This window comes from Ranitomeya imitator, chromosome 10 (genome assembly GCF_032444005.1).
Source record: "Ranitomeya imitator isolate aRanImi1 chromosome 10, aRanImi1.pri, whole genome shotgun sequence".
NCBI classification, from domain to species: domain Eukaryota; kingdom Metazoa; phylum Chordata; class Amphibia; order Anura; family Dendrobatidae; genus Ranitomeya; species Ranitomeya imitator.
Window position 1 is genome coordinate 52,161,413 of NC_091291.1, and position 22,649 is coordinate 52,184,061.

Sequence of the window (22,649 nt, forward strand, 5' to 3'; positions counted from 1 at the left end):
CTGGACACAGATGGGGCAGAGTGCTGGACACAGATGGGGCAGGATTGGACACAGATGGGGCAGGATTGGAAACAGATGGGGCAAGATTGGAGACAGATGGGGCAGGATGGGGAGATCACATGGGGCAGAATGGATACTCATGAGGGCAGGATGGGAGAACATATGGCTGGAGCCTTGAATGAGACACACGGGGGCTAGGATGGCGAATATTACCATAGGGGCTAATTAAGGGATATTATTATTGCAGTGATGTATTTATTTTATTTTTTGAGTATACTGTTTTAAATGGGGGGGCAGTCCTGTTACTGTGTAGAGTGATACTATGTTGCCTTCTTCATGTGGTGTAATGTAGAAGTTGGGAAAATTAAGTAATGTGTTCTAGAAGCGGAACTCGAGATAACTGTTTTATTTCCTGCAGAGACGAGTCCTGGCTGGATGAAGTGATGGCGGTCTGTGCTGGATGAAAGATGAAGGACTTCACCTAGAGACGTCACTGGTGAGTCAGTGTTACCTATACACTGACACTATACACTGTATACTATATACAGAGGTCCTGTGTACAATGTCACCAGTGATCAGTGTATTACCTATACATTATATACAGAGCTCCTGTATGTAATGTCACCGGTGATCACTGTATTACCTGTACACAGACACTGCTTACTAATTACAGATCTTCTGTGCATAATGGCACTGATGGTGATAGTATTGTGTTTTTTTTTTTTTATTACTGATCAGTATAGTAGTATTCAGTCATTGGTGGTAATATGCGGTCTGGTCATGGTGTAGCGGTATTTGTTCCTTGTATTTTATATTATTCGATCACTGTGGTGGTAATATGTCATAGTGCTGTGGTATTTGTTCCTTGTATGTAGTATTATAGCTCATTTTAAAAATTAAAAAATAAATAAAAATATACCTAAATTGTATTGTATATTTTAACAAATATTTAGTAGGTTACAGTAGAGCAGGGCCCGGCCAAAAGTCTCTACCACGTTACAGTGGTGGCTTAAAAAATCTTTTGGCCAAATCAAAAGCTGCCGGCTATATGTGTGATCTGGTGATGGGAACTGTTAATGTGTGATAGGTGAGAAGTGGAGATTTTCCAAGAGAGAGTGGTGGGACTGTGGACAGTTCGTGGGGTGGAGCCTGGAGGCGGGGCTGGGGTGGAGCCTGGGCGGAGTTTCAAGGGGGCCCCGAAAATTTTGCCAGTATGGGGCCCCCAAATTTCTAGTGGCAGCCCTGAATAGTAGTATCGATACTGATGTCACCGCTATTCAGAGCTACCTTGTCACGCTGCATTATGCAAGACCTGACAACTGAAAAGCGGTAACGTAATGAACATTACTGCTCTTTACAATCGCTGGTTCTGGCGGACCACAGCGTGAACTGGGATTGGCAGCTGCCAATAGCCTATAAAGCTACAGATAAAGGCTCCATAGGCTTTGGACAACAGAATCAGGGATCATAGTGGGAAGCGTTGGACTATGTCAGCCCTGCGTGGGGCCTTTTTTATTATTGTTAATTGGCTGAGTGGGTCAGTGCCTTGCTTTTCTTTCTCTCTTTTTATATTTTTCATTTTCCCTCTTTTTATATTTTTCAGGTTTCCATTTGTGCACTATATCGGATTCCCTGGACTACATTGAATCTGCATGGGTTTTTTTGTTTTAAAATATATTGGTGACTAATGGAAAAAGTGGTAGAGTGTTTTTTAAAATAAATTATTTTTGTGTTTGTCTTTTTCTTTTTAATAATAGGCTAGCAATGGGGGTGTCTGATGGACACATTTCCATTACAAACACCATGGGTTAATGTCAGCTGTGTTTTTGGACAATTCACAGGTGACATCAACCCCAAGCACCATTACCCCAATTGCCAACAAATCAGGGCAATTCGAAAAGCGAAGATGAAGCACCAGAATTGATGCACCTAATGTGGTTTTCTACTTCTGGGGTGGCCGAGTGCTGGTATTTAAATGCTTGGAAGGGCCCAATAACCAGGGACCTTTCCAGCCTTATAATGTCAGCTGACAGCTGTCTGCTTTATTTTTGCTGGTTTAATAAAACAGGGAGGACCCCACGTAATTGTTTTAATTCATTTATTTATTAGGTTAACCAACCATAAAAAGCTGTAAAATAAACTTTACATGAAAAGCACTAAAGGGTACAATTTTGAGATATGTGGGGGGCTACTGAAATTATATATCTGCAGGATTATCTATCTAGAGTGGCTTGAGAAATTATTCACACCCTTGGCTTTTTACCTATTTTGTTACATTGCCAACTGTGTTTAAATATTTTTGTAATCCGATTTGTGCTTGATGAATCAGCATTAAATACTCTAAGTTAGAGAAATGAGAAAAATATAAGCATAAATTAAATGTGTACCATCAAATAACCAAAATATTGGCACGTGCATATGTATTCACCCCTTTTGTGATAAAGCCCTTAAAAATTTCTGGTGCAAGCAATTACCATCATAAGTCACATGCTTAGTAAAAGGAAGTCCACCTGTGTGCAATCTAAGGCCGGCCTCACACTAGCGTGCTTTACGGACGTAAGAGAGGTGCAGAAAATACGGATTGCATATGGTACAATTATTCTCTATGCCCCTGCTCCTATGTGCCGTAATTTACTGATCCGTATTATACGGTCTTCTACGGTCGTAGAAAAACGCGGCATGCCGCATTTGTCACCATATTGCGCAAAAAATACGCCAATGAAAGTCTATGGGGGCCAGAAAAATACGGATTACACATGGATCAACAGTGTGACTTGCGAGAAATACGCAGCGGTGTTTTATAGAAAAGCCGAGACACATATATGTATATATATTAATATTTCATACAGCGCTAGCCAGCTTTTCCTCTCTCCTTCTCAAACCCATCATGATATGAGACATGGTTTACATACAGTAAACCATCTCATATCCCCCTTTTTTTTGCATATTCCACACTACTAATGTAAGTAGTGTGTATGTGCAAAATTTGGGCGCTCTAGCTATTAAAGGGTTAATTCGCTAAAAAAATTAGCGTGGGCTCATGCGCAATTTTTTCCGCCAGAGTAGTAAAGCCAGTGACTGAGGGCAGATATTAACAGCCTGGAGAGGGTCCATGGTTATTGCCCCCCCCCCCCCCCCCTGGCTAAAAACATCTGCCCCCAGCCACCCCAGGAAAGGCACATCTGTAAGATTCGCCTATTCTGGCACTTGGCCATTCTCTTCCCATTCCTGTGTAGCGGTGGGATATGGGGTAATGAAGGGTTAATGTCACCTTGCTATTGAAAGGTGACATTAAGCCAGATTAATAATGGAGAGGCGTCAATTATGACACCTATCCATTATTAATCCAATAGTATGAAATGGTTAAAAAACACACACACACATTATCACAAAGTATTTTAATTAAATAAATACACATGTTGTTGGAATATTTTATTATACTGGTAATCAACCTGAAGACACTTGTCACCTGGAACAAATGTAAAAAAAAACCAAACAACAATATTCCATACCTTCCGATGATTCATCTCGTCCCACGCTGTAAATCCATCTGAAAGGGTTAACTAATTTTACAAGCAGAAGCTCTGCTAATGCAGCCACCCCTGCCTGTAAAACCCGGGGAATGAATGGAATGTAGGTGAAAGACCTGTAGTTACCTCGAGTTGCGGTGATGCGCCCTCTGCTGGATGTCCTCATATGAACTCGAGCCTGGGAACTTTTCAGAATAATTTCCCCTTACTGGAGCAGTCACTACCCCGGCTTTCAGAGGACATGCCTGGCTGCAGCAGTGCTACCCCTGTACTGGCACCCCCCTCATCTGCCAACTTAGCAAACTTATTGGGGTGTTCCAGATCAGGACTAGCCTCCCTAGCACTCTTCCCTCTACCCCACTTTCTAACTGTCACCCAGCTTGCTTCTTCACCATCCTGCAGCTCCATCCTACCATCCCCCCCTCATCTATCCCATTGAGCGTCTGCTCAGTGAGCAGAAGACTCCTCTCCTTATTGTCTATGGATCTCAGTGTTGCCAGCTGCACATTTAGATCCAGTATCTGGGTTTCCAAATGCTCAACGTGCTCACATCTCGCACAGCAGTATGCACCCTCGACCGGCTGATCAAGGACTGCATACATGTGGCAAGATGTGCACTGGATGGCATTAACAAGAGTGGAACACATTTCCTAATGGGGATTGCACCACACAGAAACGTTAAATAAAAAACAAAACAAATGCAAAGTATTAATAAGATTAATAAGTATTAATGGTCTGCATCAAGAGGAAAATTGATGGTGTTGGTGATGGTGAAATACGTGGATATTCTTGAGCAAAACCTGTTTCAGTCTGTCAATGATTTTAGAACGAGATGGAGGTTCAGCTTCAAACAAGACAATGACTCTAAGCATACTGCTAAATCAACAGTAGAGTGGTTTAAGGAGAAATGTGTAGTAATAATAATAATAATAATAATTTTTATTTATATAGCGCCAACATATTCCGCAGCACTTTACAATTAAGTGGGGACATGTACAAACAATAAATTCAATGTGTAAATGTTTTGGAGTGCCCGACTCAAAGCCAAGGCCTTAATACAATTAAGAATCTCTGGTCAGATTTGAAGATTGCTGTTCATCAAAGGAAATCATCTAACCTGAAGGAGCTGGAGCAGTTTTGCCTTGAGGATTGGATAAAAATCTCAGTGACAAGATGGAGACTTATCCAAAGTGACTTGCAGCTGTAATTACTGCAAAAGGAGGCTCTACAAAGTACTGACTTTAGTGGGATGAATAGTCATCCACACTGAAGTTTTAATTTTTTTTGTCCTATTTATTGTTTGCTCCACAATAAAAAAGAAAATCAAATATTCAGAGTTGTAGGCATGCTCTTTACATGAACTGATGCAAACTCTAAAAAAAAGCGTGTGAAGTAGCAAAATGCAAAAAATACCAAGGGGTTGAATACTTTTGCAAGCCACTGTATCTATTCTATCTATATATTTTATATCTTTCTATCATCTTTGTATCTATATCTTTATATATGAATCCTTTATTTTTGACAACAAGCTTTTAAGTTCACATAGTGTATTATGGTATGTAAAAGATGTTTATAAAAACGCATTGCATATGCATTGTATATGGTTCCGAGACAAGAAACTAGTCTGATTGCCGTATGTGGAGTCGGGAAGGAATTGTTTTCCCCAATGTGGAGCTTACTCTTTGCCACATGGTTTTTTTTTGCCTTCCTCTGGATCAACATGTTAGGGCATGTTAGGTTAGGCTATGGGTTGAACTAGATGGACTTAAAGTCTTCCTTTAACATTAATAACTATGTTACTATGTAAAATAATCGCACATTCATATTGCACTCACATGACAAAAGTTAAACCACTAGTACAACTTTTCCAATTGAGAATGGGACCGATTTTTTAGATGATAGTGTGAGAGAACCGTAAAAGTCAGGATCATTGTCTAACGTTTTGAGTTTGTCTTCACTCCAATCATTTCGTTCCAAATAAAGCTTTTGATGTCAATAAACCTTGTACATCCTCAATTTAAAAAAAATGTTGATCACAGTTGGTTTGCAAGTAAGAAAATGCATGTTTGGGTTCAAATTGGCTTCTTCCATGTATCTTATTTGTAGTTTGTGTCATTTAATATATTTTTTGCATGCGTCATGTAAGATGTATTCAGATCTGACCTCATACCTTTAAATGTCTTGTACAAATGCTCAGAGATCATCTTGAATACATCTAGAATTTCTCAAATGTTAAAATTATATATTTTTTCTTTATGCTTTTAATAAAATTATTAGGTACCACATGGATGATGGAGATTTTAAGCCTCATTCAAAAGAATGGAGACCCAACCTGGAATAATACTGTACTGAACTGGGAAAGAGTACCTTGGATTGAAGACTCAGGTGTTGCCAAAAAGCTGCAACAAAGTGAAGAACACCCTCGCCTAATTAGCAGCCACATACCCAAACACCTTTTTATGAAATCATTTAATGGTTCTAAGGCAAAGGTAAATTATTACACAAAAAGTCTTTAAAAACATTCTGCAATGCTTTAGCGTGATCACATTTGAATTATTAATATTATATTTATCAATACGATTATTGTGTCATAATGAAAAGCACAAAACAATTAGATGTAATACGTAGATCAAATATATAATGTAAAAAGAGAGCAGAAGCACAGTGCAAGCACTAAGATGGATGCAAATATTAACCCTTTTACCCCCCAAGGTGGTTTGCACATTAATGACCATGCCAATTTTTACAATTCTGACCACTGTCAATTTATGAGGTAATAACTCTGAAACGCTTCAACGAATCCCACTGATTCTGAGATTGTTTTTTCATGACATATTGTATTGGTGGACAGCCATTTTTAGGTCATTCCAGAGATGCTCACCTGGGTTTAGGTCAGGGCTCTGGCTGAGCCAGTCAAGAAAAGTCACAGAGTTGTTCTGAAGCCACTCCTTTGTTATTTTAGCTGTGTGCTTAGGGTCATTGTCTTGTTGGAAGGTGAACCTTCGGCCAAGTCTGAAATCCAGAGCACTCTGGAAGAGATTTTAATCCAGGATATCTCTGTACTTGGCCGCATTCATGCTTCCTTCAATAACAACCTGTCGTCCTGTCCCTGCAGCTGAAAAACACCCCCATAGCATGATGCTGCCACCACCATGTTTCACTGTTGGGATTGTATTGGGCAGGTGATGAGCAGAGCCTAGTTTTCTCCATATGTACCACTCAGGATTATCACTAAAAAGGTCTATCTTCGTCTCATCAGGCCAGAGAATCTTATTTCTCATTTCTCATAATCTGGACATCCTTCGTGTGTTTTTTTTTTTTAGCAAACTCTATGCGGGATTTCATATGTCTTGCATTGAGGAGAGGCTTCTGTTGGGCCACTCTGCCAAAAAAGCCAAACTGTTGGAGGTCTGTTGTGATAGTTGACTTTGTGAAACTTTCTCCCATCTCCCTACTGCATCTCTGGAGCTCAGCCACAGTGATCTTGGGGTTCTTCTCTACCTCTCTCCCTATGGCTCTTCTCCCACGATAGCTCAGTTTGGCTGGACGGCCAGGTCTAGAAAGACGTCCGGTGGTCTCAAACTTCTTCCATTAAAGGATTATGGAGACCACTGTGCTCTAAGGAACCTTGAGTACTGCAGAAATTTTGTTGCAACCTTGGCCAGTCTGTGCCTTGCCACAATTCGGTCTCTGAGTTCCTTGGCCAGTTCATTTGACATCATGATTCTCATTTGGTCTGACATGCATTGTGAACTCTGTGGTATTATATAGACAGGTGTGTGCCTTTACAAATCAAGTCCTATCAGTTTATTTAAACACAGCTGGACTCCAATAAAGGAGTAAAACCATCTCAAGGAGTATCACAAGGAAATGGACAGTATGTGACTTAAATATGAATATCTGAGCAAAGGGTCTGAATACTTATGACCATGTGATAATTCAGTTTTTCTTTTTTATTAAATTTTCAAAAATTTCTACATTTCTGTTTTTTCATTCAAGATGGAGTGCAGAGTGTACATTAATGTGAAAAAATGAACTTTTTTGAATTTACCGAATGGCTGAAATGTAACAAATAGTGAAAAATGTAAATTGGTCTGTATACTTTCTGTACCCACTGTATGTCATTTTACCAACTACACTCTGTTAGGTGTCGAGTTCCCGCCTCCACACAGGGGGAATCTCAAACCATGACCACTGCAGTCTCCTATCCTTCTCCAGCCGCAGTGGAGCCTGCTCAGCAGAGATGTCAGTCCCAGCGTCTGGCTAAAGCTGATACTGTGCGACTGGTTAGGCTACTTTCACACTTGCGTTTTTTAGCAATCCGTCACAATCTGTCGTTTTGGGCAAAAAACGGATCCTGCAAATATGCTCGCAGGAAGTGTTTTTGCCCGTAGACTTGTATTAGTGACGGATCGCGACGAATGGCTACACGTCGCGTCCGTCGTGCGACGGATCCGTTGTGTTTTGGCAGACCATCGTCACAAAAAACATTCAATGTAACTTTTTTTTGGCCTTCGTGTCCGCCATTTTCTACCGCGCATGTGCAGCCGAAACTCCGCTCCCTCCTCCCCGAACTTCAGAATGGGCAGCGGTTGTGCACAAATTTCACAAAGTGCATCTGTACGTAGGCCCGACGCATAGCGACGGACCCGTACCGATGCAAGTGTGAAAGTAGCCTTACTGCTGCCTTTCCAGGCTCTGCCTTTTGTAGCCAGCACTGATCAACAGCGAGCAGGTCTTTCTGGGACTAAGTCCTGCTTTTCCCATACTGAGCATGTCCACGGGACGACCTCCCATTGGAGGTAGGGGGTCACATGGTCAGGTCCTGTTGCACCTCCTATTGGACCATCTGGAAGGTCCCGTAGCACTACTGCTATAAAAGGTTTGCATGGCGCACGTGGGAGTTGAGACACACTGCACCAAAGGTAATATATCGTTTATTTGCACTACTGGCTGTATGTCCGCTATATGGTTTACTGGATGGAAGACTAGTTATATGACATAGTATTCAGTACGTGGACAAGGTTATTGCCTAGGCATATGGTGGCATCAGGGTCCCCCCTTGTATTTCTTCATTCTGAACTGTGTCTTAGTTACTAGGAGATTATATAGCCTTCTCATCTAGCGGCAGCCTTAGTTAGATATTGATTGATACTCTAATATGCTCTATTGATTGTGCGTGATGTCTCATCTCTCATAGGACACTTTGTTGCTATATATCAGGTTTTGTCTTTTTGTATGTTTTTATATAGTATCATTAATAAAGATATTTTGTTTGAACCTATATGGATCTCTTCGTGCGGTTAATTGGATTTAAATCCGCTTATGGTTGGTATAGACATTTGAAGTGCTATTTGTAGCTTATTTATAGACATTTGTTGAAAAAAAAAAAGTGCCTTTGCAGTGCCCGCTTATACGGCATCGTGCACAATCAGTGCGCTTTCCTGACAGCCTGTCAGTGTAGGGTGGGAATTCCCGCTTGGACTCAGCATGTGACTCAGGGTGTCTTCAGGTGCGGGCTCAGAAGCCACCGAGGGTCAGAGCCGGTCCAATCACCAGCTTAGTGGGGGTTATTCAAAGGGATCTCACTAGTATAATTCAGCTTCACCCTGTGACTGCAAACAGGGTGCAGCATATTTGTGGCAACTCTGTGAAGCAACTGTGTTCGCTTCTATTCACACTGGGTGAGGTCTAACCCACGTGTGAGCAAGCGTCCGTCGGCCATTACTTAGCAGCAGGTTTCATCTCTGCACGGTGGACCCGGAACTGCGAACGCACCTCATATTTCCTATTAAGATTATTTGGTGCATTCCGCCAGTCCTAACATTGCACTAGCGCCAGGGTCTGGCTAGTAATGGCGGACAAACAGCGATTACCACGGTACATCCAGCAGCTGGAGGGTTGGTTGGCGGCTCTTGAGCTCACAACCTTGGCTGTGTATGTTACCGCAGTCCCTGTTCAGGCTGCTAGCGCGGCTGCAGCCAGTCTGTCCACTGCCACCCCTGCTCCGACATTATCTCATCTCCCGTTACCGGACAAGTTTGCTGGAGACAGTAAGCTGTGTCGGGGAATCGTTAGCCAGTGCGCTATACATCTTGAGCTCCTGGCTGCATGTTTTCCCATGGAACTGGCTAAAGTGGGATATTTTATATCCCTTCTGTCAGGCAGGGGGTTGGAGTGGGCAATGCCACTGTGGGAGCATGGCGATCATGTGGTGCAGAGTGCTCCCAGGTTCCTGGACACTCTGAAACAGGTCTTTTTGGGACCTTGCGTCACACATGATTCGGTGCTTCAACTGTTGGCATTGACACAGGGTTCGCCCTTGGTAAGCCATTTTGCTGTCCACTTCGGGACATTAGCATCTGAGCTGGAGTGGCTGGAAAATGTTCTGATTCCAGTGTTTTGGAGAGGACTGGCTGACCATATAAAGCAGGGGTCCCCAACTCCAGTCCTCAAGGCCCACCAACAGGTCATGTTTTCAGGATTTCCTTTGCATTGCACAGGTGATGCAATTATTACCTGGGCAAGACTAAGGAAATCCTGAAAACATGACATGTTGGTGGGCCTTGAGGACTGGAGTTGGGGACCCCTGATATAAAGGACGCCTTGGCCACTAGTGAGATTCCCGCTACACTGGAGGAGTTAATAACTTTATCCACTCGCATAGACCTCCATTTTAATGAGCGAAGGTTGGAGTGAGCCCAGTGTAGACAGAGGTTTCGGTTGGCACCTACCTTCGCCCATCCTCTGGAGTCACCTGTCCAGGCGTCCAAGCCCTATGAGGCCATGGAGGTATCTCGAGCAGGTCCTAAGTCTCAAGCTGCTCGATCACCCATAGTCTGTAGTGTCTGCCAGCAGTCGGGGCATTATTCCAAGAATTGTCCACAGCGGCAGGGAAACGACCACGTCTAGTAACTGTAGGAGCAGGTTCACTAGACTCAGCGGCATTTTCCTCCAAATTGTCCTTCAAGGGGACAATTACTTTTGGCACTTCCACTTTTACGGTTGAGCTTTGTGTGGATTCCTGGGCGGAGGGAAATTTCATGTCTTCTTCCTTTGCCCAACGGCATGCAATACCCCTGGCTATGCTAGCCAAATCAGTGACCGGGGAGTTGTTAGCAATGAAGTTGGCTTTTTCAGAATGGAGACACCATCTGGAAGGGGCTCGCTTTCCCTTCCAAGTCTACACTGACCATAAGAATTTGGTATATTTGCAGACAGCCCAGTGGCTGAAGTCTCGTCAGGCCAGATGGTCCCTGTTCTTCTCCCGGTTCCACTTCACCCTTCATTTCCTATCTGTGGAGAAGAACATTCACGCTGATGCTCTCTCCCGCTCCGTGGTGTCATCAGAGGAGGAGGAGCATTGGCTAATTGTTCCCTCTAGGAGTTTGAGAACTGTGGCTCCGGGGTCGCTAGAGTCTGTTCCTCCGGGCAAGACTTTTGTTCCATCCAATTTGCAACCGGAGGTTCTCTCTTGGGCTCACTCGTCCAGGGTGTGTGGTCATTTTGGGATCAAAAGGACATTTGAGCTTCTGGCGAGGATGTACTGGTGGCCACATATGGCCTGTGAATTTAGAGACTATATTCAGTCATGCATCTCCTGCGCGAAGAGTAGGTCTCCTCGACAATGGCCTGCTGGATTACTCTACCCCCTACCGGTGGCTGATAGGCCCTGGGAGATGGTCGGGATGGACTTTGTGGTAGGCTTACCCAAGTTCCGTGCCTGCACCGTTATTTGGGTAGTTACCGACCATTTCTCTAAAATGGTGCATTTGGTGCCTCTCCCACGGTTACCTTCAGCACGAGCCTTAGCGGCGTGGTTTGTCAAACATGTCTTCCATTTACACGGTATGCCTGACAAGATTGTCAGTGACAGGGGTCCCCAGTTTGCGTCTTGGTTCTGGAGAGAGCTTTGTCGCCTACTTAGTATTGAGCTGATTCTCTCTTCAGCGTACCATCCCGAGACGAATGGGTTGGTAGAGAGGGCCAACCAGACCCTGGTCACATGTCTGACATTTTTTCTCAGCCAGGCAGGATGACTGGGCATCCCTGCTATCTTGGGCAGAGTTTGCCTGGAACAACGCAGTAGCTGACTCCACTGGGCAGACCCCATTCCTCCTTAATTATGGCCAGCATCCATGGGTTCCTGTGCCCATGCCCATGTCTTCTGCTGACTCTAGGGTGGCAGACTGGGAAGTGGAAGCACGGGACATCTGGGACCATACACAGGATGCTATCCGGGCTTCCAAGGAATGAATGAGGGTCTCTGCCGATGCACATCGGTGTCCCGCTCCGACCTTTGCTCCTGGCGACTTAGTGTGGCTCTCCGCCCGCAATATCAGGCTGCGAGTTGAGTCCACTAAGTTTGCACCTCGCTACTTAGGGTCTTTCAAGGTTCTGGAACAGGTTAACTCTGTGGTCTATCGTCTGGCTCTTCCTCCATGCCTGGGTATCACTGACACCTTTCATGTGTCCCTCTTAAAGGCCGTTCACATGTCCTGGTGTTCTGAGTCATCTGCCGGGACATCGGGTTCGTCCATGGACGATTATGAGGTGAACACTATCTTGGGGTGCAAGGTGGTACGTGGCAAAAAGTTCTATCTGGTGGACTGGAAGGGTCACGGCCCAGAGGACAGAACCAGGGAGCCTGTGGAGCACATTCGGGCTCCGCAGCTCATTTCAGCCGTTGAGCATAGCGAGGCCCAGGGAGAGGGGCCCATGTTAGGTGTCAAGTTCTCGCCTCCACACAGGGGGAATCTCGAACCATGTCCACTGCGGTCTCCCATTCTTCTCCAGCCGTAGTGAAGCCTGCTCAGCGGAGATGTCGATTCCAGCATCTGGCTCAAGCTGATACTGTGTGACTGGTTACATCTGCCTTTCCAGGCTCTGCCTTTGTAGCCAGCACTGATCAGCAGTGAGCAGGTCTTTCTGGGACTAAGGCCTGCTTTTCCCATACTGAGCATGCCCATGGGACGACCTCTCATTGGTGGTAGGAGGTCACATGCTCAGGTCCTGTTGCACCTCTTATTGGACCATCTGGAAGGTCCCGTAGAACTACTGCTATGAAAGGTGCGTTAGTGTATACTTGAAAAACGTGTGTGTGTAGATGTGTGAAAGTAGCTCTTTAATCATCCCCCTTCCTTATGTTGTTGTTTGCTCGCGTATAGTGGATGTGGATGTTTGCTATCTAGCGCCCAACAGTGCCATCTGCACACTAAGCACACGTTACAGTGCCTTTGCAGTGCCCACTTATACGGCACCGTGTGCAATCAGTGCACTTTCCTGACAGCCTGTCAGTGTAGGGTGGGAATTCCGCTTGGACTCAGCATCTGACTCAGGATGTCTTCAGGCGCGGGCTCAAAAACAAATATCCATGGTACCGCTGAAAACGTCATCTTGTCCCGCAAAAAAACGAGCCACCATGCAGCATCATCAGCGAAAAAATAAAAAAGTTATAGTCCTCAGAATAAAGCGATACAAAAATAATTATTTTTTGTATAAAATAGTTTTTATCGTATAAAAGCGCCAAAACATAAAAAAAATATAAATGAGGTATCGCTGTAATCGCACTGACCCAAAGAAAAAAACTGCATTATTAATTTTACCAAATTCGGAACAGTATAAACGCCCCCTCCCCCCCCAAAAAAAACAAAGAAATTCATGAATAGCTGGTTTTTGGTAATTCTGCCTCACAAAAATCGGAATAAAAAGCAATCAAAAAATGTCATGTGCCCAAAAATAGTTCCATTAAAAATGTCATCTCGTCTCACAAAAACCAAGACCTCACATGAATCTGTGGACCAAAATATGGAAAAATTATAGCTCTCAAAATGTGGAGACGCAAAAACTATTTTTTGCAATAAAAAGCGTCTTTTAGTGTGTGACAGCTGCCAATCATAAAAGTCTGCTAAAAAAAAGCTATAAATAGTAAATCAAACCCTCCTTCATCACCCTCTTAGTTAGTGAAAAATAATAAAATTAAAAAAATGTATTTATTTCCATTTTCCCGTTAGGGTTAGGGTTTGGGCTAAAGTTAGGGTTAGGGTTGGGGCTAGGGTTAGGGTTGGCTCTAGGGTTAGGGTTGGGGCTAGGGTTATTGTTGGGGCTAGGGTTAGGGTTGAAGCTAAGGTTAGTGTTGGGGCTAGGGTTAGTGTTGGGGCTAGGGTTAGGACTCGGATTGGGGTTAGGGTTGGGGTTAGGGTCATGGTTGGGTCTAGGGTTAGTGTTAGGGCTAGGGTTGGGGCTAGGGTTAGGACTATGGTTAGATTTGGAGCTAAATTTAGGGTTAGGGTTGGGGCTAAAGTTAGGGTTAGGGTTTGGAATACATTTACGGTTGGGAATATGGTTGGGATTAGGGTTAGGGGTGTGTCAGGGTTAGGGGTGTGGTTAGGGTTACCATTGGGATTAGGGTTAGGGGTGTGTTTGGATTAGGGTTTCAGTTATAATTGGGGGGTTTCCACTGTTTAGGCACATCAGGGGCTCTCCAAACGCGACATGGCGTCCGATCTCAATTCCAGCAAATTCTGCGTTGAAAAAGTAAAACAGTGCTCCTTCCCTTCCGAGCTCTCCCATGCGCCCAAACAGGGGTTTACCCCAACATATGGGGTATCAGCGTACTCAGGACACATTGGACAACAACTTTTGGGGTCCAATTTCTCCTGTTACTCTGAGGAAAATACAAAACTGGGGGCTAAAAAATAATTTTTGTGGAAAAAAAAAATATTTTTTATTTTCACGGCTCTGTGTTATAAACTGTAGTGAAACACTTGGGGTTCAAAGTTCTCACAACGTATCTAGATAGGTTCCTTGGGGGTCTAATTTCCAATATGGGGTCACTTGTGGGGGTTTCTACTGTTTATGTACATTAGGGGCTCTGCAAATGCAATGTGACTCCTTCAGACCATTCCATCTAAGTCTGCATTCCAAATGGCGCTTCTTCCCTTCCAAGCTCTCCCATGTACCCAAACGGTGGTTCCTCCCCACATATGGGGTATCAGCGTACTCAGGACAAATTGGACAACAACTTTTGGGGTCCGGCTACCGATGAGACCCCATGAGACTTACATCAGAGACCAGCAGGGCAGCTGAACTGCAAGTTACCTATCCGCCACACACACCTGAAGATACAGTAACACATAGAGCCCGGGGTGTGATAAAGTCCCTGTAAAAAGGCTCAAGTTACCTATCATGCAGGTATTGTCTTACCCTATATGGGGGACAGATATAAGAACTGTGAGGACTTTATCCAAAGCCATAGGCAGTAAGGGACTAAAATACCACCGTGCTAGAGGGAAGGCTCTTAATGTCCACCTGAAAAAGGGGACTCCCAACTTGCCTCCAAGCCGGCCGGACTCTGCCTATCCTGTGATCTGGTACCCTGGACTGTGGCTTCCTGAAGTCTTCAGTAAACAAGGTAAAGAGACTGCAAACCTGCGTCCTCATTCCTTACTGCACCATTCACCATCATCTTCAATCTACACACCGGGAGCCCTGGGGATATACTTCACCTGTGGGAAGCTATACCATCTAGCTGCCATAACATCACCCCAGAAGATCCCTTAAAGCAACATTGGTCCCCACTGACCGAATACCACAGATGGTGTCATGAACATAAACTTTATTCATTAAATCCCTTTAAAGGCTTTCCCCTTTTACATGAGCGCCCAGGGCCATGGACCGGGTCGCCACCGTGACATCCCCCTGTGAACACGGGACCCGGTACCGGGTACCCCACGACCCTGGTGGGCGACTCATGAAATCGTAAAGAACTGGAGAATCATAATGGAAGGTCAGTTTTAGCATTTATTGTACATGATAAAAAAAATTTTTTAAAAACTGTTGTGGAATTGCACTTTTTTTTGCCATTTCCCCGCACTTGGAATATTTTTTTCCTGCTTTCCAGTACATCATATGGTAAAATCAATGATGCTTTTCAAAAGTACAACTCGACTCGCAAAAAGCAAGCCCACACATGGCCATATTGACGGAAACATAAAAAGTTATGGTTGTGGGAAGAAGGGGAGAAAAAAATGGAAACACAAAAACGGAAATACCCCTGGTCTTTATGGGGTTAAGATAATCAAAGAAAGCAAAAATAATGACGACCCTGCTCTTCAGAGCTTACAATCTACAATGAGGTGGAGGTGACACAAATTACAGGTGCTTATTTACAATGATGGTACATCCATCTTGAGGAAATGGGGGGTAGATAAAGGCTGCATGAGCCTTATGGGTACAGTTGAGTTTAATGGCTAATTATGTTTAAAGAAGTAGAGAATAGGCTAGATATAAAAAAGACTTTGATTAGGGAACGTGATAGGCTGCCTTAAAAAGACTTATTTTTAGGGAGCACCTAAACATGTCTAAGTTGTGGTTATACTCCTAATGTCATGGGGGACAAAGGGTAAGAGGCGAGTCATCTTGGTAGGAGAATGAACTGAGCCTGACAAAGTCCAGATCAGGGGTGTTAGCATCTTTGCGTGCCCAAGAGTTTGAAAGTTGTGAGAGGCCATGAGAAGTGGGTAGACATAGAAGCTGGGATGTAGTTGGGGGGGTGGACCTCTTGACCTCCCAGTCTTCCTTTTTTTTGGAAGTGCATTTGAACAGCAAGGTTGATTGCTGTTGAGGGGAACTAGGAAAAAAAAAAAATCTCTATAAATCTTCAGCAGAGCGAGTGTGAGCGAGCTGAGTGTGGCCTGAGTGTAAGTGTGGACGGCGGTAAGTGTGACTTGTGATTCAGTGACTTTGGAGTCAGGGAGTTTCCAAGGGAGGAATTACTGAATTGCTGTCTGATTTTTATTAATACTTTGTATTTATTTTTTTTTTTTTTATTGAACTGTTCTGTCTGGTGCAATCCCCATTAGGAAATGTGCTCCACGATTGTTAATGCCATCCAGTGCACATCTTGCCACATGTATGCAGTCCTTGAGCAGCCGATCGAGGGTGCATACTGCTGTGCGAGATGTGAGCACATTGTGCATTTGGAAACCCAGATTCTGACTCTAAATGTGCAGCTGGCAACACTGAGATCCATAGACAATATGGAGAGGAGTCTTCTGCTCACGGAGCAGACGCTCAATGGGACAGATGAGGGGGGGGATGGTGGGATGGAGCTGCAGGACAATGAAGTAGCAAGCTGGGTGACAGTTAGGAAGCGGGGTAGAGGGAAGAGTGCCAGGGAGGCTAGTCCTGATCTGGAACACCCCAATAAGTTTGCTAAGTTGGCAGATGAGGGGGGTGCCAGTACAGGGGTAGCACTGCTGCAGCCAGGCATGTCCTCTGAAAGCCGGAGGAGTGACTGCTCCAGTAAGGAGGGAAATAGGAGAGCAGGGCAGGCCAGACAGGTGCTGGTAGTGGGCGACTCAATTATTAGGGGAACAGATAGGGCAATCTGTCACAAAGACAGGGATCGTCGAACGGTGTGCTGCCTACCTGGCGCTCGAGTCCAACACATCGCTGATCGGGTGGACAGATTATTGGGAGGGGCTGGTGAGGACCCAGCGGTCATGGTGCACATTGGCACTAATGACAAAGTTAGAGGTAGGTGGAAGGTCCTTAAAGATAATTTCAGGGAATTAGGCTGCAAGCTGAAAGCAAGGACCTCCAACGTGGTATTTTCCGAAATACTGCCGGTACCACGTGCCACGCCAGAGAGGCAACGGGAGATTAGGGAGGTTAATAAGTGGCTCAAGAATTGGTGTAGGAAAGAGGGGTTTGGGTTCCTGCAGAACTGGGCCGTCTTCTCAGTTGGCTACAGGCTCTACGCTAGGGACGGGCTGCACCTCAATGGGGAGGGTGCAGCTGTGCTGGGGGAGAGAATGGCTAGAAGGTTGGAGGAGTGTTTAAACTAGGAATTGGGGGGGAGGGTATTCATTTTATAGGAGGGGAAGATAGTGCAGACAGAGACCTGGGCACAAATAAGGAAGTTGGGGGTGGCGGTGGCATGGGGGGTGGGGTCAGAACAGTTAATAATTTAAGAAATAGAAGTACAGAGAGGAACATAAAGTGCATGTATACTAATGCCAGAAGCCTCGCCAACAAAATGGACGAATTAGAACTAATGTTGTTGGAGCATAATTATGACATGGTGGGGATATCTGAAACGTGGCTGGATGAGAGCCATGACTGGGCTGTTAACTTGCAGGGCTATAGCCTGTTCAGAAATGACCGTACAGATAAGCGAGGGGGAGGGGTGTGTCTATATGTAAAATCATCCTTAAAACCCATCCTGTGCGATAATATAGGTGAATTTAATGAAAATGTAGAATCCCTGTGGGTGGAGATAAGGGGAGGAAGAAAAAATAATAAATTACTGATAGGGGTTTGTTATAAATCTCCAAAAATAATGGAAGCAATGGAGAATATCCTCGTAAAGCAAATAGATGAAGCTGCGACTCAAGGAGAAGTCATTATTATGGGGGACTTCAACTACCCTGAATTAGATTGGGGAACAGAAACCTGCAGTTCCAGCAAAGGTAATCGGTTTTTGACAATTATGAGAGACAATTACCTTTCACAACTGGTTCAGGACCCAACAAGAAGGGGGGCACTGCTAGACCTAATATTAGCCAACAGGCCAGACCGCATATCAAACATAAGGGTTGGGGGTCACTTGGGGAATAGTGATCACAAAATAATACGTTTTCATGTATCCTTTAATAAGATGTGTAGTAGAGGGGTTACAAGGACACTAAACTTCAGGAGGGCAAATTTCCAACGGATGAGAGAGGATCTTGGTGCAATTAACTGGGACGATATCCTGAGACAAAAAAATACACAAAGAAAATGGGAGACGTTTATTAGCATCCTGGATAGGACCTGTGCACAGTATATACCGTATGGGAATAAACATACTAGAAATAGGAGGAAACCAATATGGCTAAATAGAGCTGTAAGGGGCGCAATAAGGGACAAAAAGAAAGCATTTAGAGAATTAAAGGAAGTAGGTAGTGAGGAGGCATTAAATAAATACAGAAAATTAAATAAATTCTGTAAAAAGCAAATCAAGGCAGCAAAGATTGAGACAGAGAGACTCATTGCCAGAGAGAGTAAAAATAATCCTAAAATATTCTTTAACTACATAAATAGTAAGAAACTAAAAAATGATAGTGTTGGCCCCCTTAAAAATAGTCTGGGTGAGATGGTGGATGAGGATGAGGAAAAAGCCAATATGCTAAATGACTTTTTTTCATCAGTATTTACACAAGAAAATCCCATGGCAGACAAAATGTCTAGTGATAAAAATTCCCAATTAAATGTCACCTGCTTAACCCAGCAGGAAGTGCGGCGGCGTCTAAAAATCACTAAAATTGACAAATCTCCGGGCCCGGATGGGATACACCCTCGAATACTGCAGGAATTAAGTACAGTCATTGATAGACCATTATTTTTAATCTTTAACCCCTTCCCGACCTTTGACGCCACGTAGGCGTCATGAAAGTCGGTGCCATTCCGACCCATGACGCCTATGCGGCGTCATGGAAAGATCGCGTCCCTGCAGATCGGGTGAAAGGGTTAACTCCCATTTCACCCGATCTGCAGGGACAGGGGGAGTGGTAGTTTAGCCCAGGGGGGGTGGCTTCACCCCCTCGTGGCTACGATCGCTCTGATTGGCTGTTGAAAGTGAAACTGCCAATCAGAGCGATTTGTAATATTTCACCCATTATAACGGGTGAAATATTACAATCCAGCCATGGCCGATGCTGAAATATCATCGGCCATGGCTGGAAATACTAGTGTGCCCCCACCCCACCCCTCCGATCGCCCCCCCACCCCCCCGATCTGGCCGGTACACTGCTCCGGCTCCCCTCCGTCCAGTGCTCCGCTCCCCCCCGTGCTCGTGTCCGCTCCCCCCGTGCTCCAATCACCCCCCCGTGCTCCAATCACCCCCCCTGCACTCCGATCCACCCCCCCGTGCTCCGTTCCACCCCCCCGTGCTCCATTCCAGCCCCCCCCCGTGCTCCGTTCCACGCCCCCCGCGCTCCGTTCCACCCCTCCCGCGCTCCGATCCCCCCCCCCGTGGTCCCCCCCCACCCTATCATACTTACCGATCCAGCCGTGGTCCCGTCCGTCTTCTCCCGGGCGCCGCCATCTTCCAAAATGGCGGGCGCATGCGCAGTGCGCCCGCCGAATCTGCCGGCCGGCAGATTCGTTCCAAAGTGCATTTTGATCACTGAGATATAATCTATCTCAGTGATCAAAATAAAAAAAATAATAAATGACCCCCCCCCTTTGTCACCCCCATAGGTAGGGACAATAAAAAAATAAAGAAATTTTTTTTTTTCCACTAATGTTAGAATAGGGTTAGGGTTAGGGGTAGGGGTAGGGTTAGGGGTAGGGTTAGGGTTAGGGTTAGGGCTAGGGGTAGGGTTAGGGTTAGGGTTAGGGGTAGGGTTAGGGGTAGGGGTAGGGTTAGGGGTAGGGTTAGGGGTAGGGGTAGGGCTAGGGTTAGGGTTAGGAATGTGCACACGTATTCTGGTCCTCTGCGGATTTTTCCGCTGCGGATTTGATAAATCCGCAGTGCTAAACCGCTGCGGATTTATGGCGGATTTACCGCGTTTTTTTCTGCGCATTTCACTGCGGTTTTACAATTGCGATTTTCTATTGGAGCAGTTGTAAAACCGCTGCGGAATCCGCACAAAGAAGTGACATGCTGCGGAATGTAAACCGCTGCGTTTCCGTGCAGTTTTTCCGCAGCATGTGTACAGCGATTTTTGTTTCCCATAGGTTTACATTGAACTGTACACTCATGGGAAACTGCTGCGGATCCGCAGCGTGTGCACATACCTTTAGAATTAGGCTATGTGCACACGGTGCGGATTTGGCTGCGGATCCGCAGCAGTAGAGTTGAGCGACCTTGACCTTTTTAGAGTCGAGCCGGGTTTTGCGAAACCCGACTATGTCCAAAGTCGGGTCGAGTGAAATCGGCCGATTATGACGTAAAGTCGGGATCGACCGAAACACGAAACCCAATGCAAGTCAATGGGGCAGCATAGTCGGCAGTGAGTGGGGGCCAGGAAAACACCTAGAGTGGCCATTTTAATGTCAAAACCATCCATTCTTCTTAATGAAGCTTGTCAAGCGTAATTTACCTTATAATAATTGGAAGGCATTTGAAATTGGGGGTCATTTGGCTAAAGTTGTGGGGGGTAGGGCTGGTTCAAGTAATTAGTGGGCCCAGGAAATCTGGACCACGTCACGGCAGTGGAGCAGGGAGAGGTAAGTATTTCAACTTTGCAAGTGCTGTGAACCTGAGCAAGCAGGGGGGGCCCACTCGTTGGCATTGGCACTGGCACAGGGCCCCTCAAAGTACAGCGGTGTGTTTGCACGGCGGGGGCGCCTCCCACCGGCAGCAACACTTTTGCGTACTATGAGAGGCCCTGTGCCAGTGACGTCGCCAACTAGTATTCCTCCCCCCACCTGATGAAGGAACCTGCACTTTCATCTGCACCTTCCTCTTTGTCCCCGTGTAAGGTGGTATGGTATGCGGGAAGAGCAACCTGACTTTCAGCAGGGTCACAATGTTGTTGTGTAGCGTGCACGGGGAATGTTGCGTTATGGGTCAATGTACCAGCAGACTCATCTATCACTGGCTGGGCAATGGGCACGATGAAGTGGAAACACAGATATAGGCCCAAAGAAGAAAGTGGGCTAAATGCAGTTCAAAATTGGTAACACAGGAATAACCAGGGGGCATTGCAGTGGAGGACAACTGGAATGAGAGGCTGACACAGAGAGTAGGGCCAAATCAGTAAGTAGTCGAAATGCAGTTCAAAATTGGCAACCGTAGTAAACAGGCGGCACAGCTTTGTTCAGTGGAGGAGAACAGCAAGGAGTGGCAGACACCGATAGTAGGCCCCAAACCAACTAGTACGCCAAATGCAGTTGTTCCATTTAACCACAATTTAATGAGAGCCTGAAGATAGAAGCTCAGGAAAGGCAACCTGGGGAACACCTTGGAGTGTAACACACCATCTCTCTCCACCCCATACCCATTTTGTATGGCCTAATGCAGTGTACTTTTCTACAACTACTAAACGAGAGTCGGAAGACCGAAGCAATGGCAAGGAAACCTGGGGAACACCTTAGAGTGTAACACACCCTCTCTCTACACCCCATACCCAATTTGAAGGCCTAATGCAGTGTAGTTTCCAAGAACTACTAAACGAGAGCCGGAAGATCGAAGCTCAGGAAAGGCAACCTGGGGAACACCTTGGAGTGTAACACACCCTCTCGCTACACCCCATACCCAATTTGAAGGCCTAATGCAGCGTAGTTTCCAACAACTACTAAACGAGAGCCGGAAGATCGAAGCTCAGGAAAGGCAACCTGGGGAACACCTTGGAGTGTAACACACCCTCTCTCTACACCCCATACCCAATTTGAAGGCCTAATGCAGTGTAGTTTCCAAGAACTACTAAACGAGAGCCGGAAGATCGAAGCTCAGGAAAGGCAACCTGGGGAACACCTTGGAGTGTAACACACCCTCTCGCTACACCCCATACCCAATTTGAAGGCCTAATGCAGCGTAGTTTCCAACAACTACTAAACGAGAGCCGGAAGATCGAAGCTCAGGAAAGGCAACCTGGGGAACACCTTGGAGTGGAACACACCATCTCTCTACACCCCATACCCAATTTGAAGGCCTAATGCAGAGTAGTTTCCAAGAACTACTAAACGAGAGCCGGAAGATCGAAGCTCAGGAAAGGCAACCTGGGGAACACCTTGGAGTGTAACACAACGTCTCTCTACACGACGGAAGGGCTGATTCTTAGGAAGGAAGGCTGTTGGAAATAAGCATTGCGCGTCCGAGGGTGATTATATTCTTATTAGGTATATACTCACCCTCGGACGCGCCCTGCTTCTTTATTTGGAATGAATGTTTATTTGCAATGTGGTGTTGACTTTCTCTATTATTTTGGTAATTAATGATTTTATTATTTTCATTATTTTGCATCTTCTCGGCAATAATATAAAGAAGACGCGACAGGACAACACTCGGTGGATGCCATATGTGTGTTTTCAATTTAAAAAAACTTTCAGTTAACTACTTGCAGGAGAAAGTAATTGTAGCTGGTGGCCATTTTTAGTACTGTACCAGATTAGAGTTGTGTGTTTGTT

The 22,649-nt window shown here is 45.2% G+C and overlaps 1 protein-coding gene across 3 annotated transcripts in view; it reads left to right on the forward strand.

Moving 5' to 3' along the window:
• Positions 1 to 22,649, forward strand: part of LOC138651265 (sulfotransferase 2B1-like) — a 275,352-nt gene that overhangs the window by 146,684 nt on the left and 106,019 nt on the right. For 2 of the 3 annotated variants that reach the window (XM_069741329.1, XM_069741330.1), the window contains one exon: positions 5,808 to 6,019. In XM_069741329.1, coding sequence (XP_069597430.1) covers positions 5,808 to 6,019 — 212 coding nt within the window. Of the gene's footprint in view, positions 1 to 1,588; positions 1,700 to 5,807; positions 6,020 to 22,649 lie in introns of those variants that run through there. The other variant, XM_069741331.1, reaches the window with a different exon arrangement.